Source organism: Erpetoichthys calabaricus, chromosome 11 (assembly GCF_900747795.2).
Source record: "Erpetoichthys calabaricus chromosome 11, fErpCal1.3, whole genome shotgun sequence".
Classification (NCBI taxonomy): Eukaryota; Metazoa; Chordata; class Cladistia; order Polypteriformes; family Polypteridae; genus Erpetoichthys; species Erpetoichthys calabaricus.
This window is the reverse complement of record NC_041404.2, coordinates 121,024,656-121,052,113: the sequence shown is the minus strand read 5'-3', so window position 1 is coordinate 121,052,113 and position 27,458 is coordinate 121,024,656. Positions and strand designations below refer to the sequence as shown.

Here is a 27,458-nt window from a genome sequence, read left to right as displayed (position 1 = left end):
GCTTATAATAGTAATGCAGTTTTATGTGTTTTAACATTTCACTCTTTATTTTGGAAATTCATTGAGTGTTGCTAACATTGAACTTTTTGTTAAATTAGTCCACAGGATTGGGCGTACTGGTCGATCAGGAAACACTGGTATTGCTACTACATTTATTAATAAAGCTTGTGGTGAGTGTTGCATATTAAATATATATTTGTTTAAGTTACTTTTTGTCTCATTTGTCAAATAAGCAATAAGCGCTAAACATAGCATGCCTTCCTTCTGTTTTAGTACAATGGTTGCTACCTTTAGAAAGGTATTATGAAAGTACAGTGTGATGTACTGGTTAAGGCTTTGGTCTTCAAACCCTGAGATTGTGGGTTAAAAACCTACTACTGACACTGTGTGGCCATGAACAAACCATTTGATCTGCCTGTGAAAAACCAAAAGAAATGTAACCAATTGTATCATAAATGTTGTAAGCTGACTTGGATAAAAGTGTCAGCCAAATATGTAAATGTAAAATGTAAAAATACTTAGCACTTTTACTCACATAAGGCTCTTTCTCACATTAATGCTTTTCTACAATTTCACTGGTAATTTACCAGGATGATGACAAAAGTGCATGTTACAGTTGACATCCTGGAAAACTTTCCGGGGCACTTTTTTTTCCCCTCAAAACAATACTTGCTTATGGGTTTTCATAAACAAGCATAAACTTAAACTTCATTTTGTTGCAAAATTCTAACCGTTTGAAAAATGTGTAAAATTTGGGAAGACGTAAAGGGTATAGTTTCCTTGTGAGACATGTTATATTATTTTCAGAATCATTAAATACTGCAGTAGTGTTCAGCCAGACTACTGGATTCCTGAATACATTTGACATAATGATACAAAGGTTATAACCGAGTTGAAAATTCTCTGAATGTGGCTGGCCATTAACATTTGTTGGACAACTTCTGTGAACCTTTTTCCTTTGATTGTGAACAAGCCTAGAAGTATCATGAGTTAATGCAATCAGCCTAGCGAGTTTATTGCCTTGCCTTATAAACTAGTGCACTAACTACTGTGTTCTTGAATTCTTTACTTTTGGCTGCTGTTCCAGTTTTTCTTAGCTGACACGAATTTTTAAGGAAAGATCACATCTTAAAAAATAAGGCAGTACACTGTATTAAAAGTGAACTAACAAAATAATGGGAAAATCCTAGTGTTTGAAGACTTGCTTATACCAGCTACAATGTTGTGGTGATATATCCAAGTTGCAGAATCTTAAAAAAGGATACAAATAGCATACATATCCCTCACACATATTAAATTAGTGAATATTGCATTATAATGCCAGTTAGGGATGTCACAATACCAGAATTTTTGTATATGATACAAAAATACCTTTCGAAGAAACATTCCATTTAATGTTTTTTTTTAATTAAAGTATCTCCATTATTGAAATGGGCATTATCGTGCCATTTTCTGTAATACAATTTTAAACATATCAATACTTACAGCAACAGCAGCTTTGAAAGACAGTATTTCATCAAGTACTTACCCAAAAATCATTTAAGCAGACAACTATTGGCATTCATAAATACCAAAATACAATCCAAGGCTTCAATTTCAATGTATGGCAGAGAATCACCCAGTGTAACAACAAATGGGCTTTATTTTATAATCTTGAGAGGATTTTAGCCTAGGATTTATAAAGTATAATATATCATGAACTACATGATTTATCTTAGCATATGCATATTCTAAATTTATTCTGACATTTTCTGTATGGTAACTGAAAAATACTACTTTTTAAACCAATGCTAAATGAAAAAGTTCAAACAATATATGTACTGTTGAATTAGTGAATTTTGAGATAATTCAGGATATTTCAATTTAAACAAACTATTTAAAGCTGTCTTTGTAACAACATTTTTTTAAAGTCTGCTTTGTCAGTGAAAGATTCTGCTAGGTTTGTAATATTTGCTACAAAAAATATATACTAAAAAGTAATATTTAATGGAGGACTCTGATAAATTCAAATTTTACATATCTGAAACTCATGGCGCTTTAATATTTTCAAATCTGTCCCTCCTTTTTTGTATTTGTCCCGACTTTAAAGCTTCCTGTGTGAAATCAAAGTTTTTCCTGTTACATTAATATGTTGTGTCAGAACTCCTGTGAAACAGACTTTATTTTGCTATTTTGAAGGCATCTTATATGAGTGATAACATTTTGCTTATGACTGTGTACAGAATGATCCTCAATTAGAAAATTACTTGTCTTGTTTAGCTTTTTGCACATGAAGCTGCTAATGTAATCACCAGTATAGTCAAATCAAATAGCAACTTTGTTTAAATCATGCCTTGATGTTTTTATACTGAAACTGTTGTTAATACTTCCAGTCCTCCCACATCCCACAGTGTTAAATGTGTAATTATGGGTGCATGCGATGTTCACCGTCCCTTCCCACACCCCTGTACCCACCCAAACCGTAAACTGTATAGACATTGGACGGATGCGTGAACTGATGGACATCTGTAGAAGTACTCATTAAAAACAGAATTGTAAAGCCTCTATTTCTGTTTCTGAACTAATTCCATAATGGGATAAAAATAAGGGTTTGGGGGCAGCTACCCATATACTTGAAGTAGGCTGTCAAAGAATGAAGATTTGGTACAAAGGTCTTAACAGTCCAAAACAGAACTGGCAGTCAGACAAAAACGTGGTGGTTTTAAAGTCGGGCAGGGGAAATTACATCATCTAGGCAGAAACCGGAAGTGATGTTATTGGACCCCAGAACCGTTGGGTCCGGACACAGAAGGGACGTCATCAAACCCAGGCAGAATTTCCCATGTTTGGTCTGAAAAGGAAAAAGAGAAAGGATCAGTGTACTCTGCCATCCTCTGGTCCGACATGGAATTATCCTTTTTGAGCCCTTTAGCTGCCTCCCATGTACATGTGTGTGATAATATCTATCTATCTCATATATATATTTCTCTTCTGGTTCATCCTGCTTCTACTTCAAAACCGGTCCCGCACACACGCAGCCGACACGGCATTTCTCGATTCCTATTCATCCTCTTCCATGTCATGCACTATACTGGCCTGCTGAGCGTAATACATCCAACAAGTACTCGAGGTGCTGACACAACGGTAAAGTAGCTTTACCACCTTTGCGGGAGCCACCTGTGTCTTTACAACAGCTTCTTACACAGCAAACATCAGAAGCTAAAAATTATCGTGAACACATTCGAGAATACAACTCTTCTCTAACGTTTGCTTCCATGGGTGCACAGATAACGCAACCTCCTGGCCACGGACCATACTGTTTTAAAATACATGGGCAAATTTATCACCAAATCTCTCCACTATATGCTAACACTTCTACCTCTCCAGGATATGGACAGTTGTATGTTTTTGACACAGCGCAAGCTACTGAAGTACGCTTACAAAATAAAGCAAACTCTAAATGCAGCGGAAATTTACTTCTCCAGCTAGATTCCATACTCGGAACCATTGACCCCTTCGCTAAATCATACAAACACATGCATGAAATCGCTCAGTCCAATCCAACAACATCTGTACGAATGGTTTTCAAGAAAAACCCTAGGCAGGATTTACGATGATACAATGCCCCGACGTGTCACACCAATGTTGCAGCGATTTTCTTCGAAGACGATGGCGAACCGCCTGCCGAAAGGGACATTTGCATCTATCCCATAAGCAACTCCAGTAAACAGATTTCCACGCTCAATATGAATTGCGATCCTGTGGTTTACCCACTTTTATTCCCTTATGGCGACATTGGCTGGCACAAAGATTTACAACATGTTCCCGATAAAAGAACCGCCAAGTGAATAAGGCTTACTCAATGCCAATTTTTCGCGTACAGATTAGCAATGAGGAATACATTTAGTATTTTGCACTCCAGCGGCAAACTATTCCAACAGTATGTCATAGATGCATATGTTAAAACAGAGGGTGCACGTCTCAACTATCTCAGATTACATCAACAAGATCTGCACGTGGAACTATCCGATGCACTGCAAGCAAACGCTGAAAATAACAGCGTACGTGTAGGCAAAATGATCATATTACCATCCACATTTCCAGGAAGTCCAAGATACATGCAACAAAACTATCAGGATGCCATGGCCATAGTACATAAATTTGGAAAGCATGATTTATTTATCACTTTCACATGTAATCCTGCTTGGCCAGAAATTGTACATGCACTGTCGGATACCCAAAGACCGGAGCGAGTCTTTTGGATTAAGTTTAAGGAATTACTTAGACATTCTACAACAACATCTTTTTGGGGCTGTACGGCGGGCTTTGATAGTATGTGTGTGTGTGTGTATATATATATATAGTAATATAATATAACTGACAAGCATAATTCTTGCAGTCTTGGGCTTAAAATTCTCCTGTACAAAAAAAAGTGTGACCTCTGTTGTTTTTCTTTTCAACATTTGTTGAGGCGGTGCTGTCACCACCATGTGCCATTTTTATATGTAGTGTTTACTTATGTGTTATTGTGTCTTCCAGAGTAGTTTGTCTTCTTTGTCACACATGAGTGGTACAATTTTATTTTCGGAACTTCAATGTTGAATTAGTACCGAAAAACTGATTCTTGTGAAATCTGTAATTCTAATAACATTTGAGAGAATTGTCATTGCAATAATAAATATAGAAAGTCCTTTTTATTAATTCACCATGTGCTGCATTGTTTTCATTTGTTTTTTCTTTTGCATACATAAAAAAAGGAGATTTTGACTAAATAATTTGGCTTAATTGGTAATGTATCTTTATTTTCTTTCAGATGAGTCAGTGCTAATGGATTTAAAAGCTCTCCTGATTGAAGCAAAACAGAAGGTGCCTCCTGTATTGCAAGTGTTGCAGTCTGGTGATGAGACTATGTTGGACATTGGAGGTATGCTAGTTTTAACAGAATGTGTTTCTGTGCTTTCTTTAAATTGAATGGAGAAAATGTACTGTACTGTAACTACAATAATTTCCAACAATCTATGCCACAACAACACAAGTTTGTAGTATTGGACATATTAAGTAGTAATGAGAAAAGGAACAAGGGCTTCAGTTAAGTGATTGTAGTTAACATGTGAGTTATACATCTGGAACAAACTGAATAAGAAGTTAAAGGAATATGTATTCATACATGTAAGGAAATAAAAACAGGTGAATAAGTTAATTTGCTAAGGATTGTACAATACTTAGTAGTGCTGATTTAAATCAACTGCCTTTTTACAGGACATTGTGTATTTTGAATCAAAATTGTTGACCAGGCTACCCCCAGTTAGCATCTGCAAAGCTAGCGTAAGGCAGTTGAAAATGTGATTTGACATTTAAAGAAACTTAATATTTGTCTTTATTTCAATTTTATGTTTTTCTTCAGGAGAGAGGGGTTGTACCTTCTGTGGAGGTTTGGGACATCGCATTACTGATTGTCCAAAACTGGAAGCAATGCAGACGAAACAAGTCAGCAACATTGGGCGCAAGGATTACTTGGCTCACAGTTCAATGGACTTCTAGGTTTTTCTTTTTTTTTTTCCTTCCAAGTATGGAAGAAGTGGTTGATGGGACAAAATTAATGCAAGAAAGATCAACAGCCCCTCTCCAGACTTAATGTTAGGCATAAAAGGATGAGATCTTCAGAGCTCATTTATGGAGACTAATTGCCATCAGAAAGTGCAACAACTGCTGTACGTTTGTTGTGAACTGCAGACAGACCTGTTACATTAAGTTGAAAGTATCTTTTGTATCCGGATTCTGAGAATCTTGCTAGTTTAGATAGCAGGATATGTTTCACCATAACTATTACTACAGTGTTGAGAAGATGTTCCTGCCCATGATTTGACTGGCTTTGACAGAAATGAATTGGCTCTGCTTTATTGAAGCAGAGCCTTTAACTTTAAATTGAAATATGTCAGTTTTGAGTTGCATATATAATGATTACTTCAAGATGTTTTCACATTTTAACTACTTTAAACTTGGGTTGAAATCTCATGTTAAAATACATTCAGTTTAATGAATGTATACATTTATATGTATTTTTAAACATTTTGTTTCAAGACCATAATATATTACTTCCAATTTGTGTGGAGAAAAATCCTGGTAACTGGGCTACAAATCAAATGTGTGATCATCTGAATGTAAAAACAGCAGTTCTAACTTTTATGCAACCAATTTTTTTTTAAGCTAATTTATTAATCAAAAGTAAATTGATTACATGTTTAATAAGATGCTTCCGTTTTTTGTAATACTTGTTTATGTGAAAATGTAATAATTCTCTTTTAGTTGTGAAAAAATATAAAAAATATATATACTTTTACTGTGGTGGGCTGGCGCTCTGCCCAGGGTTTGTTTCCTGCCTTGCGCCTTGTGTTGGCTGGGATTGGCTCCAGCAGACCCCGTGACCCAGTGGTTAGGATATAGTGGGTTGAATGATGGATGGATATACTTTTACCTGTTACACCCTGTCCATTAAACTAACAAACTGAACAAGAGACCAGATGCAATCAAGACAGACTCTTAGGCCCATCTTAAAATGATCTGATTTGATGCCAGGAATGCATGCACAATTCTTTAGGAGCTAACTACTTCATACTACATACTCTTGCAACGCCTTTCTCAAGATGCAAATGAGATATGCAGTCCTGAGCCTTTTTAAGATGTATGAAAGATGTTTAAAAAGCACTGGCACCCTCCTGCTGTTCCTTAGGTATCTGTGCCAGAATGAATAGTCGGCCATTGTTTCATAGTCAAAGCAGAATTGGGACTGCTTCATTCACCACTACTACACTTTTCTGGAAAAATTGGGAAGTTTGCCCTCTCTGTAGTTAGAATACATCTTTTGGTCCCCATTTTTTATTTAAAATCAGAATTATCCCACTTTTGTTAATCCTGATGCATTGTACCTCTCTTGTATGCAAGGTTGAATTGGTATGTCAGCCAAGAATCACTAATGATATGCAGTATATGTGACATTTCTAGATGATAGCCTTACTGCCATTTTGGAAGCTGTGTCCAGTTAGTTCAGGAGGTCCTTGAATGATTCTCTTTACTTTTTCAAAATTATTCCAATAAAGGTCAATGATTTGCTAACTTTGGTGGGAAACAGCCCACCTACCCTTTTCCAATTTTCAAATTATTTATTTAAAAACAGAATTCTTTTCCCTTTTAATGTCCTTAGATTAAATTTAGATTTCCATTTCTTATTGCATTGAAGGCCTGTTTTTTAACATGACAGATTGCCTTTCTACTATAATCCATCAAGTGTTCTTTGGTTACAGCTTTGACAAGAACTCACCACCTTTTGCACTCAGCTCAGTGAAGAGCCCTCCACTATGGAGACGTTGAACAGAATCCATTCAGACTCCACATCTTCAACCATCCCTGTGATGTGTGAGGAGCTTTTTTGGAGAACTTGATGTTGTTGAATCATGCTGTTCCCCTATCATTTCTCTGAAAGTGTACATATCACTCCCCCATTTGAATGATGCAGGTTCACTAACTTTAAAGAGGCATGATCATCATTGTATTCATTACAGATACCTTTGTAATGGTGAAACTATTACCAGCTAGTATGAACTCTAAATACACCTACATATTACTCAGCTGAGAACTGCTTCAGAGTGGGACAGAGAGACCAGCACTGATCAATAAATCATAGTCTAAATGATGTTTAGTGGTGAATACAGATAATTAAGTACTTTTCAGTGAACTAAGGGAAGAAGCTAAAGTTCCTGATCAGTTAAGGTAAAACTCTGAGTCTAAATGTTTACCCAAGGGCCTGTTTGTACTTCACACTCAGAACGCTTACACACACGCATCATGCTTACACAAACCAGCGTTCTTTTCATGCATCTTATGAGCACGTCATCAGAAATTAACATGACACCTGCGCGAGTTGCAGTATCAGCAAAAATATGGGTGGTGCGTGTGTTCAAGTTTTGGAACGTGATGTCAGCATCGTTGTTGACTATTGACATGTGACGGCAAGCCATAATGCAGCTCCAACAGGATAAATCTGCGTACTTCTGTGTTTGATGAATGGTTCGATGTGGTGAAGTAAATCATCAAAATTAAAGGCAGACATGCAAATGTATTCATGGTGCTTTTTTTCATCAATTTCTTGCATAGGCAATACAAGTGTCGCATATACCCCATCATAATTATGAAATACATTTAAAAGTTTCACATACTGTCATTTCTGTCTTTTTTGGCACCATTGCAACAATGCAAAGAATTTTTATCTTTAACATCTTTCTTCCCTCAACTCATGACACAGAAAAACTGGATGTTGTTTTCTCAAAGAGATGATTTCTCTCTGCCACCTAGTACCTGGTGGTATCCTCCAGATTTACTTAAAGTACACACACAGGTATAGTTATTACACTGCTTGCATAGGCATCAGCGTCCTCAAGTGCACAAGTCACGTAGCATTAAGTATATCTCCTTTCTAAAGACGCAGCTTCCACTGGGTCTAGTCTTTTCTTGATTGCTTCTGCTGATTCTATCAGAAGAATCAGAATATCTTTATTGTCATTGTAACAAATACAACGAAATTCGGTGCAGTGTCTGCGGTGTCAAAATATAAATATAGAATTACAAAAGGATAGGAAAGGATAAGAAGGTAGAATACAAACATTCAACATAAGACCTTAATTGCACATGAAACACTATTGCACAAGATATCATCTATTGCACTGCTGCAATGGAGGTGATTAGGTGGCATTCAGTGCCCTAATAGCAACAGGGCAGAAACTGTTATTCAGTCTATTAGTCTTTATTTTGATGCTCCTATATCTTTTGCCTGATGGCAACAGTTGGAACATGTCATGAGCAGGGTGTGAGGAGTTTTTTTAAGATGTTTTCTGCTTTCCTGCGGCAGCAAGAGCTGTGCAGTTCATCCAGAGATGGTAAAGAACAGCCGATGATCTGCTGGGGGCAGTCTTTATGATCTGCTGAAGTGTTATCCTCTGCGCTGTTGTGCAGATGGAAAACCACATAAATCATCTTGCACATATGAAGTATGTTTTGTGAATAAATTGTTTCCTTCATTCAAATATTAACATAATTTTTACTCACCCTGTAATTAATACTCCTGTATTTCCTACTTTATCGCCTATAATTTTAGAAAAATAAGACGGTCTTAACTTGTATATAGCAGTTGATTTCAGAAGCACATGGGTGAGCAGTGGAAAGGGGAAGTTGTTTTTCTAAGTAAATATGTTATTTTTGTAGCTTCTGGAAATGAAACTCTGAATGGCACTCTTAAATAGAAAGCACAATTTAGTGTTGCTGTGTTGTGTTTTTTTAAACACAAAAAAAGCAAACACAATATGGGACTTGAAAGATTAAGAAGTTGATGTCATTTGATTAGACTAATGAAAAGCTCATAGTCTCCCTGCATTAAGTTACAGGAGCTATCAGGAGGTTGCTGGTTGGACAGAATGTGTATACCCATGTGTATATGCTGGTGTACAGTAGTTTGATCGTACCTCCTGTACCGTGTTTATTTCTTCCTCAGTACATTTTGCCTAAGTGTTTATTACATAGCCAGAAATGTTTGCTGTTTTAAATGTTCAAACTAACTGCATGCATTTTACATGAAAATACAGATGTTTTATTTATGTTTTGCTTTTCCTGTACTACTGATTTAAAAAGGAGACCTGCAATAACCACGGAAAAAAGAATTTGGAATCCAATAACATACTTACTGTCTATTACACCATTACAGTCGCTGACTAGCTCCTATAAAAAGTATTCACCCCCTTGGAAATTTTCACATCTTATTGATGTAAAACATTGATTCATAGTGGATTTAATTTCACCTTTTTGGTATTGATCAGCAGCAAAATGACACCTTAACATCAAAATGAAAACAGATCTCTTTAAAGTGACATAAACTAATTACAGATATATAACAAAAAATAAGTGATTGTATAAGTATTCACCCACTCAAGTCAGTCTTTAGGATCTGTACCTTTGGCAGACATGACAGCCTTAAGTGCACAGGTCTCTTTTAATGATGAGCGAACTCCACTGACTTCACTTTGCATTGAGTTTTGGGAAAAATGTGGAAATGTCCAGGAACATCCCTGCGATGGATTAGCACCCTATGCTTGCTGTGTTAGGCTTCAGCATCCCCCGCAACCCTATTCAGTACAAGCGGGTTAGATAATAACTATTCAGGAATATCAGCAAAATACACCGAAGTCAATGGGGAAAATTATATGTAGGTTTGAGTGGATTGTAATGGTGCCAGTGGTCTTTAAAGTGTGCTGGAGGGCTAAGGAAGTATCTGCCAGTTGTGCTGGACTGTTTATTGTGGTCAAAAATATGACCTGTGCTGAGGCAGCAGTGCTAATCATTACTCCACCATGCCTCCTTGAGATAAGATTATACTCGGAGTGCTTTATCTCTGTGTCTCCTGAGCTCCAATCACTATGGCTAACAGACACCCACAGAACCTGCAATGCAAGGGATCATCGTTGTACACTTCTGGGGGCTGTCCCTGTTACTATCTGATCTGTGTTACATAGTGAGGAGTATAACATGCATAATCCAGCAGTGAAGACACAATGTACAATGACTCTATGCTGAGCAATGAAGTATATTCATTATATTCTCATTATGGTCAGCTAATGTACCTTTCTTATGAAAATACTGCAATGTTTTATTATTTTAAACAGATGTGAGGTTCAAATATGGCTGGAATGTTGATCAGGTAGTGACATCAAGTGTGTATATACTGTAAATTATTCACACATGTGAGAAGTAGATCAGGCAGTGCTGTAAAGTGGGAGGGGGAGTATGCTTACAGTACATGTGCATGCACAATGCAAATCGGGCAGGTAGCACAATTCGGGTAATGACACCTCTACCCAACATGCATGCTACAGATCAATGATGTCATGCTGGCCTCACAAAACATCATGGAGCCCTGGGGAAAATAAGTTAGTCTAAGCTAGCTGTGCAGACAATTTAATGGTGGTTATTTCTGTTTTGGAACACAGCCCATTTGAGTGGGTGGGTATGCACGTCTGCTTCAAAGTTAGGTACACTTGTGTGATCACTTTCCAGGGGTGGGAAATGTCAGTCCTAGAGGGCCGCAGTTGTTGTAGGCTTTTGTTCCAACCGAATTGCTTAATTAGAAACCAATCCTTGCCAATCTTGGACCTTATTGAATGTTATGGCTTGTTAGTCAGGAATGTTAGGTTCTTATATCGTGGGGTTTTTTTTCGTTCCAAGGATATCCAAATGATATGAAGCTGAAAACTGTTAATTTTAAGTCTGTCACATTTTTCTCGTTAAGTATTTTATTAAACCAAATAGTGCATGATGAATCTGCACAGGTCTAAATGGAAACAAGTTAGATGGAGAACTGATGGCTCCTCTGTCATTTGCATCTTATTGCTAATGAGGAGCCATTAAAAACTGTGAATGCAGCTGTTTAAGACCAAAATAACCAATTAAGGGTGGGAAACCTTAACAAGTAACACCACTCAGAAACAAAAACATCAAAATGTCACTTAAGCAGTAAGAAACTGGGTTGGAATAAAAACTGCCTCCAGGACTGACACTGCCTACCCTGGCTTTATCAATATGTGTGGCATTTCCATTATTGTGGTAAAAAAAAGAAAAAATGCCATCCGCACATCCCATTTCCTACCATACACTGCAATACAGTGCTACACAACTTTTTCTGATGCGTACAGGACAAGTCTTAAACCTCACTTTGGCAAGTCTGACTACTGTTTCTATTCTGTTCCAGCCAGTTTACCAACAGAAATTAAATACACAGCCAGTCATTGTTAAAAAGTTCAGCAGTGGTCAGCTGGGGCAGAGCAACAGTTAAAGGACTGCCTTCAAACTACAAACTGGGACCTGTTTGAGGAAGCAGCTATAAGTTAGTGCAAGGGGACTGTGACAGGCTATATCAGTCTGCAGAAATAACTCTAAAATAATTTGGGTTTTCCCCAACTTAAAACCATGGTTCAGCAGAGATATTAGTGACAGACTAAGAGAGCAGAAAATGGCCTTTATCTTTGGTGATAAAGAACTGTACAAGTATCAAGGTGTGCTAAAAGGCCTACTGTATAAAGCCAAACTCAAGCAGCAGTACAACAGCGCGGATTCAAGGCTTTGAGAGCTGTGCCTGCCTAATTCTGTAACTGGATATTGGACTATTTAACAGGCAGAATTCATATAGTTAGAACTGACAACAAAATGTCATCACCACTGAAGGTGAACTCTGGAGCTCCAGAAGACTGCTGTCTGAGCTGAAAGCTGTTCTCGTTATTCACTTATGCCTGTAGAGCCAGATTTGACATTAATCATATCATTACATTTGCTGACAACACCACAGTCATTGATCTCATTACAAACAACGATGAGACTGCATACTGTCAGGAGATTTAAGGAAATGTTTTTCAAGTCAGAGTAATTTCTTCACAAACATTGTATATATAGCACCTTCTGTGTTTCCAACGCATGTTTGTGACAGCAAAATGGGTCTGGAAATAATCATTTTATCTCATATTCCTGGTACTGTTTTTCTCGTGGTGTGGATATGTTTTCTATTCACTTGTGTGAGCTCTTGTGTAAATACAGAAGTAAATCATAACAAAACCAACCATGTGGCCTGAAGCCTTTACTGTGATTTGGCTTTTCGGGAGGAAACCACGCACCATGAAAGGTTGTTGTACAGGAAGACTTAAGTGCTGAGTGATTGCGCATGGCTGGTCGACTTTTCATGGCTGAATCTCATAATATTGGTGGTGTTTTATTTAAACATTTATAGATATACACCTTGTAAAATAGTTTATACATAACTGTGAGACATGGGTCAATACTTTAACTGTCTTGGCCTGAAAAGTTGACATACTGTATTTGGTAAGGTTTTAAGTTTTTCCTCACTGCCCCATAGCCTCCATTGTCAAGTGCCAGAGTAGGTAAGATATACGTTTTTTTAAATTTATAGAAAACACTTAACTTTAGAACACATTTTTGTGAAGAAATAACTTTGACCTGAAACAATAGCAAACTTATCTCTCTATTATATAAAAAAAAAATCCTGGGATGACACGTGACTTTTTCAGAGATAGGATTAGCACAAACAAACAGAAATTATTACTTGGTGAAATGACGGAACATCGAAAAGAGATCAAATATATTGTTCGGATTTAAACTTTTAAGTCGGAGACTTGTAGATCGTCTAATTTGTGTTGCCATCAGGGAAAAGTAGTGTTTCTTCCCAATGAAGAGATGTATCCGCGAGAATTAAAAGATTTGTTGTTTGCTGAAAGTGAATCCACATTCACTTGCGGCAGAGACGCGAAGTGGCTAGTGTGTAACGCAGAACAGGGGGTTTGCGAGCGAAGTGAGCAGGGGGCGAAACCCACTAGTCTTTTAGCAATCTGGCTAACTGTGCTTATATTCAAGGTGTTGTTGATGTGACAACTAATGAAATAATTCTGGATTTCAGGAGGGGGCAGGTGAACCACTCACAAAACTGCATTGACAGTGCAGTGGTGAAGAATGTGGATAGCTTCCAACTCTCTAGGTCTTCACATTTCAGAGAACCTAAACTGGTCACAAAACACCAAAATCATCATTTAAAAAAGCACAACGGCACCTCCAGTTTCTCAGGTGCTCAAGGAAGCGTGGTATGCAGAGACAAATACCGGTGAGCTTCTACCACACCGTTGAGATTGTGCTGACAAGAGGGATCACTGTGGTGATCAGGAAAACCGATCACTACAAAAGTAGTGAAGAAGGCACAGCACATCACTCGCTCAACTCTTCCCACAACAGAGACCATATACACTAAACACTGAAGAAATAGGACTGATGCAATTCTGTGCGTCCCTACTCACCCTGGGCATAGGCTGTTTTTCAAACTGAGTTCAAGGCTTTGAGATGACAATATGTCCACATCTCTGCTTGACTTAAAGCACTTACTTTTTTTAATCCTTTTCCAGCTCAGTGTGTTTTCTCTCATTCTTTTTCCCCACTCAGTTGTAATGATAAATGTCAATTTTAAAAATAAATGTGCAAAAATAGTACATAGTTACCAGAGGAACATGTGTTATTATTTCTTCTAGCAGCGCCTTCATATTCATTCCAACATGTCATTTACCTTCTAATGTATGTAGCCCCCAAATCCACCAATTTCATAGCCGTTTGGTCACCTTCTGGTTTCATGTACAGTGGTGTGAAAAACTATTTGCCCCCTTCCTGATTTCTTATTCTTTTGCATGTTTGTCACACAAAATGTTTCTGATCATCAAACACATTTAACCATTAGTCAAATATAACACAAGTAAACACAAAATGCAGTTTTTAAATGATGGTTTTTATTATTTAGGGAGAAAAAAAAATCCAAACCTACATGGCCCTGTGTGAAAAAGTAATTGCCACCTTGTTAAAAAATAACCTAACTGTGGTGTATCACACCTGAGTCCAATTTCCGTAGCCACCCCCAGGCCTGATTACTGCCACACCTGTTTCAATCAAGAAATCACTTAAATAGGAGCTGCCTGACACAGAGAAGTAGACCAAAAGCACCTCAAAAGCTAGACATCATGCCAAGATCCAAAGAAATTCAGGAACAAATGAGAACAGAAGTAATTGAGATCTATCAGTCTGGTAAAGGTTATAAAGCCATTTCTAAAGCTTTGGGACTCCAGCGAACCACAGTGAGAGCCATTATCCACAAATGGCAAAAACATGGTGTTATATTTGACTAATGGTTAAATGTGTTTGATGATCAGAAACATTTTGTGTGACAAACATGCAAAAGAATAAGAAATCAGGAAGGGGGCAAATAGTTTTTCACACCACTGTATGTCTCCCATATAGTGCCTTTAGAAAGTATTCACTCCTTTGGAAGTTTTCACATTTTATTGCATTTATTTCTGACATTGAATCACACTGAATTTCAGTTGGCATTTTTAACACTGATCAACAAAAAAAGTGAAAACAGATCTCTGTGACGTGGTCTAAATTAATTACAAATACAAAACACAAAATATTGATGGCACAAATATTCACCCACATGAATAGGACACACCTAAATTATCACTGGTGCAGCCAGTGCGTTTTAGAAGTCACATCATAAGTTCAATGGAGTTCACCTATTTGGGGTTACAACTGATTGCACTATACATGCACCTTAACGTGAAGGTCCAACTTGTGATGAGTCAATATGGTGGCATAAATTACACAATGAAGACAAAAGAGCAGTCCAAGAAACTGTGAAAAAGGTGATTATAAAATACAAGTCAGGGCATTAATACAAGAAAATGTTCAAGTCACTGAATATCTCTTTTAGTCCAGCTAAGTCAATCATTAAGAAATGGAAATAGTATGGCACAGCTTTAAATCTGACGAGAACTGGTTGATCAAAAAAAACTGAGTGATCATACAAGAAGAGGACTAGTGATGGAGGCCACCAAGAGACCTGTGGGAAATCTGAAGGAGTTACAAGCTATAGTGGTTCAGACTGGAGAGACTGTGCCTGGGTGTTACACCACTCTGACCTTTATGGGAGAGGGGAAAAGGGAAAGCCACTGTTATAAAAAATGCAGAGACTTTTTGCCAGAGAGCACAAGGGAGACTCAAATCAGGTATATGGTCCGATGAAACCAAAATTGAGCTGATTGACCATCAGTCTGAACACCATGTTTTGTATCAGCCAAACACTGCACATTACCAGAAACACACCATCCCCACTATGAAGCATGCTTCTGTCAGTATTGTGTTGTTCAGATGCTTCTCTGCAGCAGGCCCTGGAAGTGCTTGTGAGGGCAGAAGGGAAAATGAATGCAGTAAAATACAGGGAAATCCTGGTGGAAAACCTGATGTAGTCTGCAAGCAACCTGCACCCCAGGAACAGATTTGTTTTCTAGCGAGACAATCACTTCAAGCATAAAGAAAGCTAAAGTTAAACAAAAATGGCTTAAAAACAACAAAGTTAATGTCTTGGAGTGTCCAAGTTAGAGCTCAGATCTCAATCCATTTGAGAAAATGTGAGTGGGCTTCATAAAGGCTGTTCTCTCACAATCCCCATGCAGCTCAACAGAGCTGCAGCAGTTTTGCAAAGAATAATGGGGAGAAACTGCAGTGTCCACATGTGCAAACCTGATAGAGACCTGTGTACACAGACTCAAGGCTGTCATGGCTGCCAAAGGTGCATCCACTAAACACTGACTTGAAGTGAATGAATACTTAAGTGATCGCTTATTTTGTGTTTTACGTTTGGAATACATATAGACAACTTTGCAGAGATCTGTTTTCACTTTGACACCAAAAATTCATTTTCTATTGATCAACATCAAGAAATCCACGTTAAATTCAATGTGATTAAAAGTTGTATGACAGTAAAATATGAAAACTTCCACACTGCCCTGTATGTGCCCAGGTTATTACCTAGTGTGCCATACACACATCACTGGAGTGTGCAAGTAGGAACTGAGGTCTCTGTTACCTCCCATGGAAGCTTGCAGGACTCCTGTTTGAGGGCACAGTCTGCCACCTGTCTTGTCATTGTGCCTGTATGGGCCTAGGAAGCTGTGACATGATGTGACAGGAGAAGGAAACCTCATACATGAATATGTGCAGCACAAACTGAACGACTGACACAATTGTGCTTCATGGCAGCTCACCCATGTCCGACTTTACATGAGGTAAGCCCTGCTCATGGTTGCCTGTCTCCAGTTAAATGAACTTTGTTGTGACTTCATGCTTACTGTTGTTATCCTCAATTCAGCTAATTCATGTGTATATCATGCCTCTGCAAAATGCGATTTTTAATTTATCAAAAGGCATAGACATTTTCCATTCATTAAGCTGACATTTAATGAAATCCTGTCTAAAAACAGACATGTGTCCACAATGATCTCTACTTAGTTTTCAACGACAGTGCATACTGTGTTTATATTAATGAGTAAATTTTCTTAAATTCTGCACACAATATTTAGATCATATAAAATGAAAAACAAATAAATGTGCAGATACCTATATACTAATAATTTCGATAAGATAAATAATATATATACGGGGTAGGCATGAAAAAACACAAGCAGGTTATGACTATTACGATAGCTTTATTAACTCAATAGCTTTAAGAAGAATACAAATAAATAATAATACAAGAATAAACTCACAACTATAAACCTACTTTTGCCCACCCCTGTATATACAGAACCAGTCAAAAGTTTGGACACACCCAGGAAATTTCATGCTTTTGGCAGTAGGACTAGGGTGTTGTACTGTGTTAGCCATTATGGATCTAGTGAGAAGTCAAGCAAAATGACACCTTTTATTGGCTAACTAAAAAGATTACAATATGCAAGCTTTCAAGGCAATTCAGGCCCCTCTACATGCTTTTGACAGAAATTGATACCTTTTTTTATCAAGATACCATTAAATTGATTTGATTTAAAAATACAGGTTAGACTTTACTAGTCTTTCTAATGGTTATTGTCTGATTTTTAATTTATTAATTAATTAATTATTCACATACAGGTGCGTCTCAATAAATTCGGCTGCTCCCGTTAGGGGTTGCCACAGCAGATCATCTTCTTCCATATCTTTCTGTCCTCTGCATCTTGTTCTGTTACACCCATCACCTGCATGTCCATAAACCTTCATGTAGGCCTTCCTCTTTTCCTCTTCCCTGTCAGCTCTATCCTTAGCATCCTTCTCCCAATATACCCAGCATCTCTCCTCTGCACATGTCCAAACCAACGCAATCTTGTCTCTCTGACTTTGTCCCCCAGCCGTCCAACTTGAGCTGATCATCTAATGTACTCATTTCTAATCCTATCCATCCTTGTCACACCCAGTGCAAATCTTGGCATCTTTAACTCTGTCACCTCCAGCTCTGTCTCCTGCTTTCTGGTCAGTACCACCGTCTCCAACCCATATAACAAAGCTGGTCTCACTACCGTCCTATAGACCTTCCCTTTCACTCTTGTTGATATCCATCTGTCACAAATTACTCCTGACACTCTTCTCCGCCCATTCCACCCTGCCTGCACTCTCTTTTTCACCTCTCTTCTACAATCCCCATTGCTCTGTACTGTTGATCCCAAGTCTTTAAGCACATCCACCTTTGCCAAGTCTACTCCCTGCATCCTCACCATTCTACTGACCTCCCTCTCATTTACACACATGTATTCTGTCTTGTTCCTACTGACCTTCATTCCTCTCCTCTCTACAGCATATCTCCACCTCTCCAGGGTCTCCTCAACCTGCTCCCTACTATCGCTACAGATCACAATGTCATCAGCAAACATCATAGTCCACGGGGATTCCTGTCTAATCTTGTCTGTCAACCTGTCCATCACCATTGCAAATAAGAAAGGGCTCAGAGCTGATCCCTGATGTAATCCCACCTCCACTTGAATGCATCCGTCGCTCCTACTGCAGACCTCACCACTGTCACACTTCCCTCATACATATCCTGTACAGCTCTTACATACTTCTCTGCCACTCCTGACTTCCTCATACAATACCACAGGTCCTCTCGAGGCACCTTGTCATATGCTTTCTCCAGGTCCACAAAGACGCAATGCAACTCCTTCTGGCCTTCTCTAAACTTCTCCATCAACATCCTCAGAGCAAACATTGCATCTGTGGTGCTCTTTCTTGGCATGAAACCATACTGCTGCTCACTAATCATCACCTCACTTCTTAACCTAGCTTCCACTACTCTTTCCTATAACTTCATGCTGTGGCTCATCAATTTTATTCCCCTGTAGTTACTGCAGTCCTGCACATAAATATCGGCACCAGTACACTTCTTCTCCACTCCTCAGGCATCCTCTCACTTTCCAAGATTCCATTAAACAATCTGGTTAAAAACTCCACTGCCATCTCTCCTAAACACCTCCATGCTTCCATAGGTATGTCATCTGGACCAACGGTCTTTCCATTTTTCATCCTCTTCATAGCTGTCCTTACTTCCTCCTTGCTGATCCATTGCACTTCCTGATTCACTATCTCCACATCATCCAACCTCTTCTCTCTCTCATTCTCTTCATTAATCAGCCTCTCAAAGTACTCTTTTCCATCTGCTCAACACACTCTCCTCGCTTGTGAGTATATTTCCATCTTTATCCTTCATCACCCTAACCTTCTGCACACCTTTCCCAGCTCAGTCCCTCTGTCTAGCCAGTCAGTACAGGTCCTTTTCTCCCTCCTTAGTGTCCAACCTCTCATACAACTCATCATACGCCTTTTCTTTAGCCTTCGGCACCTCTCTCTTAACCTTGAGCCTTATCTCCTTGTACTCTTGTCTTTCTGCATCTCTCTGACTATCCCACTTCTTATTTGCCATCAACTTCCTCTGTATACTCTCCTGTATTTCCTCATTCCACCAAAAGGTTTCCTTTTCCTCCTTCCTCTTTCCAGATGTCACACCAAGCACCCTTCTTGCTGTCACCCTTACTACATCTGCTGTAGTTTCCCAGCTGTCTGTTAATTCTTCACTGCCACCCAGTGCCTGTCTCACCTCCTCCCTAAACTCAACCTTGCAGTCTTCCTTTTTCAACTTCCACCATTTGATCCTTGGCTTTTCCCTCACTCTCTTACTCTTCTTGATCTCCAACGTCATCCTACAGACCACCATCTATGCTGCTTAACTACACTTTCCCCTGCCACCACTTTGCAGTCTTCAAACTCCTTCAGATCAACTGCATAGGATGTAATCTACCTGTGTGCATCTTTCTCCACTCTTGTACGTAATCCTATGTTCCTCCCTTTTCTTAAAATACATATTCACCACAGCCATGTTCATCCATTTGGCAAAATCCACTATCCTCTGACCTTCTTCATTCCTCTCCTTGACACCATACCTACCCATCACCTCCTCGTCTCCACTGTTCCCTTCACCAACATGCCCATTGAAATCCGCTCCAATCACCACTTTCTGTCCCTTGGGTACACTGTTCATCACTTCATCCAACTCACTCCAAAAATCTTCTTTCTCACCCATTGCACACCCAACTTGCAGTGTATATGCACTAACAACATTCATCATCACACCTCCAATTTCCAGCTTCATAATCATCATTCTGCCTGACATTCTTTTCACCTCTAAAATACTCTTGACATACTGTTCCTTCAGAATAACTCCTACCCCATTTCTCCTCCCATCCACACCATGATAGAACAATTTGAGTCCACCTCCGATCCACCTGGCCTTACTCCCCTTCCATTTAGTCTCTTGCATGCACAATATATCAACCTTCCTTCTCTCCATCATATCTGCTAACTTTCTCCCCTTACCAGTCATACTGCCAACATTCAAAGTTCCTACCCTCAGTTCCACTCTCTTTACTTTCCTCCTCTCCTCCTGCCTCCGGACACGTCTCCCCCTCTTTGTCTCCTTCTTCTTCTTCGGCCAACAGTAGCCTAATTTCCGCCAGCACCCTGTTGGCTAACAGTACTGGTGGTGGTCATTGTTAACCTGGGGCTCGACCTATAGCTAATGAAACCCCAAAATTCAGTATCTCAGAAAATTAGAATTTTGTGAAAAAGTTCAATATTGTAGACTCATGGTGTCACACTGCACTCAGCTAATTAACCCAAAACATTTTCAGAGGTGTCCTGAGCCTTTAAATGGTCTCTCAGTCTGGTTCAGTAGGCCACACGATCATGGGGGAAGACAGCTGACTCATTGCTAAAGAAGCTGACTGTTCACAGAGTGCTGTATCCATGCATATTAATGGAAAGTTGAGTGAAGGAAAAAATGCGGCAGAAAAAGGTGCACAAGCAACAGGGATAACTGCAGCCTTTAGAGGATTGTGAAGCAAAGCAAATTAAAGAATTTGGGGTAGATTCCCAAGGAGTGGACTGCAGCTGGAGTCAGTGCGTCAAGAGCCACCACACACAGACGTATCCGGGACATGGGCTACAACTGTCGCATTCCTTATGTCAAGGCACTCATCAACCAGAGACAACATCAGAAACGTCTTATCTGGGCTAAGGAGAAAACGGACTGGACTATTGCTCAATAGTCTAAAGTCCTCTTTTCAGATGAAAGAAAATTTTGTATTTCTTTTGGAAATCAAGGTCCCAGAATCTGGAGGAAGAGTGGAGAGGCACAGAATCCAAGTTGCTTGAGGTCCAGTGTGAAGTTTCCACAGTCAGTGATGATTTGGGGAGCCATGCCATCTACTTGTGTTGGTCCACTGTGTTTTATCAAATCCAAAGTCAGCGCAGCCGTCTACCAGGAAATTTTAGAGCACTTCATGCTTCCCTTTGCTGACAAGCTTTATTGAGAGGCTGATTTCATTTTCCAGGAGAACTTGGCACCTGTCCACACTGCCAAAAGTACCAATACCTGGATTAATGACCATGGTATCACTGTGCTTGATTGGCCAGCAAACTCACCTGACCTAAACCCTATAGATGTATTGTCAAGAGGAAGATCAGAGACAATCAGACCCAACAATGCAGACGAGGTGAAGGCCACTATCAAAGCATCATGGGCTTCCATAACATTTCAGCAGTGCCACAGACTGATTGCCTCCATGCCATGCCGCGTTGATGCACTAATTCATGCAAAAGGAGCCCCAACCAAGTATTGAGTGCGTACATACTTTTCATTAGGCCAACATTTCTGTATTAAAAATCTTTTTTTTTTTATTGGTCTTATGTAATATTCTAATTTTCTGAGATACTGAATTTTGAGTTTTCATTACCTGTATGCCATAATCAGCAAAATGAATCTATATAATATATGAGATTCATATTTTGAATTGCATTATTTAAATAAATTAACTTTTCGATGATATTCTACTGCGGTGGGCTGGTGCCCTGCCCAGGGTTTGTTTCCTGTCTTGCGTCCTGTGTTGGCTGGGATTGGCTCCAGCAGACCCCCATGACCCTGTGTTAGGATTGTGGGTTGGATAATGGATGGATGGATGGATGGATGATATTCTAATTTTTTGAGATGCATCTGTATGACTGCAAAGCACTGTTTTCAGCAGCCATTCCTACTGTGTTCTAATAATAAACTGTTCGCTCATCCTTAATTAGTCATTCATAAATTCCAATTGGTAATTACAGGAACCTTTGTAATTGCATTAGCACCGCTGAAACCTATTATTCTGTTCACTTGGGTTTCAAGGTACTGACATTCCTTAAGTTCAGCTCTGGGTTCAAAAATGTCCATAATGAAACAGTTTCCTCAATAAACATGTAAGTCTGTTGTTTTTGTGAAGAATGAAGGTTATTCCTTGTGACAGATTGCCAAGAAACTGAAGATTTCATGCAAAGGTGTGTATTGCTGACATGAGAGAAGAGGGAAACCTGAATCTAACTAGGAAAAAGAAAAGAAGGGGGAAGGTCCTGATGGGCAACTGCATACGAAGATAAGAACATCAGAGTCTGTAGTTTGAGAAACAAACGCCTTACAGGTAATGTCCTCAGTTGGCTGCTTCCTTAAGTACACACCAAATCCCAGTGTAGTCACAACAGAGAAAAGATTCCAAGAGGCTGACCATAATGCGCTTTTTCAGTCACCTGTCGGTGTTTTGTTGTTTTTTTTTTTTGCCAGTCTTAACCCTTTCTTTTTATTTGACAGTTTCTGATATGGCTTTTTGTTTGAAACTTTGCCTCTAAAGCCAACATTCCAGAGTCGTTTTTTCACTTTTGTAGATGACACTGGGATTTACTGTTGATTTAAGGAAAAATGCCAAATGAGGAACTATGAGGTGTTTGTTTCTCAGTCTTCAGAGAGTGCAGTTTTATTTTAGTCCAGACGTCTCTTTAAGTTTACGGCTCTTTGTGCACGTTTACGGTTGTCTTTAGTGATTTGACGGTGGAGTGGAGATACCCTGCCGTTTGGGGGCGCTCCTGCTCACCTAATTAACAGACATGCTTTCCGTGTTGGTGTCACATGAATGCTACAGCCCTGCCCGTCGCTTTAGTTTCACTCACTTCCGACAAGCGTAGGCAGGCAACCCACGGTTGTTACTTAGAGAAGCTGCTGACAGGCAGTGCAACAGAAAAACGTCAGGGACCTCTGAAAGATTTTGAGGCTCACTGAGAGAAGTCTACAGGCTGCCATGTGCTGAGATCGAACCTAACCGAGCCACGCCGGTGCTATGGAGAAGGCGGTCATGGAAGGGGTGTCCCATACGCAGGTGGTTCGCTTTGGGAAGGTGAGTTTCACAAGAGCGATCGGTAACTCTCGAAAAGCTGATGAGTAAGCCGCTCTGATTAAGAACGTTCGGAAACTTGTAGGGTTGCTTTTTGTTAATTCGTAGCGCCGAGTGTATTCGTGCGATTCCCACATGTGCGGTGATGTGCTGTGTTTGGAAACTACAATGAAACGTTATTAGGCTACAGCGCGTTTACACAAAATAATACAGATCAACAATCGGGTGCAAGATAATTTGTTTTTCAATCTATTCTGATGCAAATACATACATAAAGTTTAAAATTTATCCCTCTTAAAAGTGCAAGCTGTTTCAACAGAACATGCCCAGCGATGGACTGGTGTCCCGTCCAGGGTAGATTTCACCGAGTGCGATATGCTTCCTAAATAGGCGTCGGCTCCCGCAATGTTATAGTGGAACAGAGCTAACCTAAAATAAACAGATGTGTGCATGGATGGATGGATGGATGAGTGAAATGCCTACCACGACTACATGGGACAAATAATGCTGTATATTTAAGTATATATGACAATTGCTCACTCGGACAATTTGTTTTGGGGGCCCCCAAGAAGGCGGGGGCCCTAAGCTATAGCTTGTGTAGCTTATACGTAAATCCTGCACTGACTACATCCCGTTGACCAATAGCAACAACTATTGTGAATGTGTGTCTGAGAGAATACTGGACGTCCCGTCCAAGGCTGGTTCTAGCGTTGCTCCCGAAGTCCGAACTAGCCGACTCTGTATTACAGAGCAGCGGCTTCAGACAATGGACGGATGTCATCTTCGATTGTTTTTGATGCCCTTCTTACAATCATTTCTTCGATGGAGAGGTGTTTTGTGGACAAAGAAAAAATAAAATAGATAAATGAAAGAAACGCCAAAAAGGCGCGAGTCACCATCTGAAACTATATGAATTCTGATTTTAAATGTAATGTATTTGCATTTTAAATAGTCATCCTAAGCGAAACCTTATACCTATAGCAGTATTGATTTTCAATTTAATGCTTTATTTTTATCAAGTGACTCCTAATAGCCTGAGAAAATAAACCCGGTTTCATTTTGAATTTAAATTAGATGACTATAACCTTCACTTAACAGACCTCCGTCCATTTTCAACCCACTTTTCCAGTATGGGGTGGCGGGGACTGGGTGTCCATCCTCAAAAGCAGTGGGCATCTCTGGGTAGGTTGCCATTTGATCTGGGCACACTTACACACGCACTTGGGCATGCTGACCCTACTATATATATTTATTTAGAGGGTCCACTTTAGGTAATAATTCATTACTTTGGAATATGAGAGGAGAACTGGAGTATCGCATGAAAAGCAAAAATTTACAATATTTTTAAAATATGTAAAAACAATAATCAAGATAAGTAACAAGACAGTATCCGTTGTGGTAATAAGCACATTAAGGTGTTGCCAGCTGTGGTGTAGCTAGCTAGCTTGCCTGTCTAGCATTAACTGTTAGTAAATTATTTGCAACTAGATCCTAGGTGCTGGCTGGGCAGTGGTGTCCACAACCATGGCCGGATTACGGTGGGTGCTATTGATGCTGCAGCATTTGGCCCATTCCTGAAATAGGCCCAGATGAAAACAGACGAGAATTTTCCGGAAGCTAAACAGTTTTCCTTTGCTATACTAACCTCAAAATAATTCATAGAATTAAATTTGGAGTCCGACTTTCGGAAGCCTAGACACAGCGTTACTTATTATACAGCTACTATTGTTCTTTGCGCCGTGACGTAACTATAACGTCGTTGTGTTTATTGTTAACCGAAGATTTCAAGTTAATGCTATCAATTTTACATTAAACAGTTTACTTAGTAATTTAGCTGCGATTTTTTTTTGCAATACCTTGGGGATTCTTACCACTTTATTATTGTTCGGTAAGTGCCACATAGTAAATTTTTCACCTTGAAAGTTAGTTGCATAGTACAAATCGATGGCTATTTAAATGGTTATCCATCCATCCATCTTCTAACCCGCTGAATCCGAACACAGGGTCACGGGGGTCTGCTGGAGCCAATCCCAGCCAACACAGGTTACAAGGCAGGAAGCAATCCCGGGTGCCAACCCACCGCAGGACACACACACCAAGCACACACCTAACCTGCATGTCTTTGGACTGTGGGAGGAAACCGGAGTGCCCGGAGGAAACCCACGCAGACACGGGGAGAACATGCAAACTCCACGCAGGGAGGACCCGGGAAGCGAACCCGGGTCTCCTAACTGCGCCACCGTGCCGCCCTAAATGGTTATCTGTAAAGGTAAATCTAAAAGCCGGCCCGCCGTGGGCCCGGCATGGATGTTTAGAATTTTTAAAATCCATGACAGGATTCTGGTCTATTCTGAAATTTAAATCGTGGACAAATTTTTACCCCCATGAGCCTGATCTGAGTCACTGTGACCCCATGTCTCTGCAAATTCATTTTTTCTTACTCTGTTTCGTAAGAGAATTGCGAACTTTTTTGTATTTCATTGTTAGGTTTTCTGCATTAAGTGCACTTTTCAGACAATTGCTATTGAATGTTGATGTTACACAGTTTGATGTCAATCTCGAGTTGTTACGATACTACGTCGTTATTATTATTCATGTTCAATAAGGGTTGGCTAGTTGCGTCGCAAGCAATTAAGGCTCCTTGGTCGTTCTGAGTGCGCATGTACTGTACGGTGAGTGTCGAATGCACCAATGCCGAGAAAAAATAGGCCTTTTTTGCGCTGCAGCATCAGGCTCAATTTCGTCTTAATCCGGCCCAGTCCACAACCGCGTAATTATCAGAACACACGCTGGTGACAAACAAACCAGCTCTCTAAATGGAATTTGTAATAACTTTTTAAATCGCTTTATTAGAGCAGCTGTAAATTAACAAAAATAAAATATGAGAATGGAGTGTGGGAGATGTGGGTAGTAGTAGTACATACATATATGTAAGATGTGGACCCACTTGGTTTTCCAAGACAACTTTGTGAAAGATGATGATTAAAATGTAATGTATGGTAGAAACTGTTCTGTGCTATAAAATGAATCCATTTCAATTTGTAACAAATTAAAATGACAACACCGGCTGACAGGATACTACAGTACTACACAATCGACCTGTTTTTTCACAAGTTCAGAGAAAATAGACATCATAAAGTCAGGTGTCAATGGTTCCAAGAAATTTGCCTTGTCGGTGGGAAATTTCTTGGTCATATATATTGCTTGTTTGTCTTTAGTACTTTCTCCATTTTTAACGGTTTTAGCAGATAGCACCTGATCTGAAGCCGTTGTATCGAAACCATTTCACTCGCTGCACTGTCTGCATAACCTGCCTGCGGCCGTTGCGATGATTCACCAGCATCTGCATTCTCAGTCACCGCTCAATTTTGAGAAAGGTAGAAATCTCGTAAGCTTCGCGTTTTTCAATTCCTGTTGCAGGCGTGCCTTACGTTTAGCAACACCACTCTTATAATGTTTGCCGGATCTGCTGCTGCTGCTGGCCGACATGATGTTGTTTGGCAAGAATATAAAAAGCATCAAATTGTTCTAATATTCGGCATTTGCCAACTAACGGGGACAATAAGTCAACAACAGAATTGCTATGATTTACAGTTTACGAGTTTGAATTGCGAAAACTGTTGACATCAAATCAAAGTACGAAAGTAACAATTATTTACGATAATAATGTATATTTACACTATTCATGTGACGTCCTTCAAAACTTCTTACATTCCCTTCCGCTACAGCACGCCAAAGGTCCCCAAATTTGGGAATGTGCACTTCTCTGTAAGGTGGACTGACTAGGACGTGTTGTGCCTTCAATTAGGCTCTGAACCTCCGAACTACCGAAGTTTAAATTCATGTAAACTGTACACCTGCCAAATACGTAATATCATCATGGATTGGATTGGACTTGCCTGGTGATGGTGCAAGCATGTCAATGAAACTGTGAATTATTAACGCAATGAACTGTGCAATTGATTTAAGTTATTCATTTTGTTTTTAACTTATATGGACCCCCCAAGCTCGTAGGCCCTTGTGCTGTGCACAATCTCCACAATCCATTGCTACATCACAGACAGCTGCATTTCAGATCACACAATGGCCTAGCTGGTTTACCTTGCATTTTAAATTAAACGCTAATAACTCCTGTAAGGTATTCTTGGTTGGGCACTACATTTCCAAGTAAAGTTGGGCAACAAGAGTTTTTCAAATGACAGCTGAAGCACAAATAGAAATAGATATTAAAAGATTTCAAATGCATTAAAACCAATGTTAAGAAGTGAAAGGTGTGGCTCCATAAAGGTC

At 39.4% G+C, this 27,458-nt stretch overlaps 2 protein-coding genes across 2 annotated transcripts in view; both read left to right on the top strand.

The window, feature by feature from the left end:
• The window catches only part of LOC114660817 (DEAD (Asp-Glu-Ala-Asp) box polypeptide 41), a 66,634-nt gene extending 60,315 nt beyond the window's left edge, over positions 1–6,319 (top strand). The window contains exons 15-17 of the mRNA XM_028813732.2: positions 99–170; positions 4,793–4,903; positions 5,384–6,319. Of these exons, the coding sequence (XP_028669565.1) occupies positions 99–170; positions 4,793–4,903; positions 5,384–5,520 (320 nt within the window). The 3' untranslated portion in view covers positions 5,521–6,319. The remainder of the gene's footprint in view (positions 1–98; positions 171–4,792; positions 4,904–5,383) is intronic.
• Positions 6,320–22,677: 16,358 nt separating this feature from the next.
• Positions 22,678–27,458, top strand: part of LOC114660816 (docking protein 3-like) — a 70,413-nt gene continuing 65,632 nt past the window's right edge. Inside the window, exon 1 of the mRNA XM_028813730.2 lies at positions 22,678–23,171. Within this exon, the coding sequence (XP_028669563.2) occupies positions 23,115–23,171 (57 nt within the window). The 5' untranslated portion in view covers positions 22,678–23,114. The remainder of the gene's footprint in view (positions 23,172–27,458) is intronic.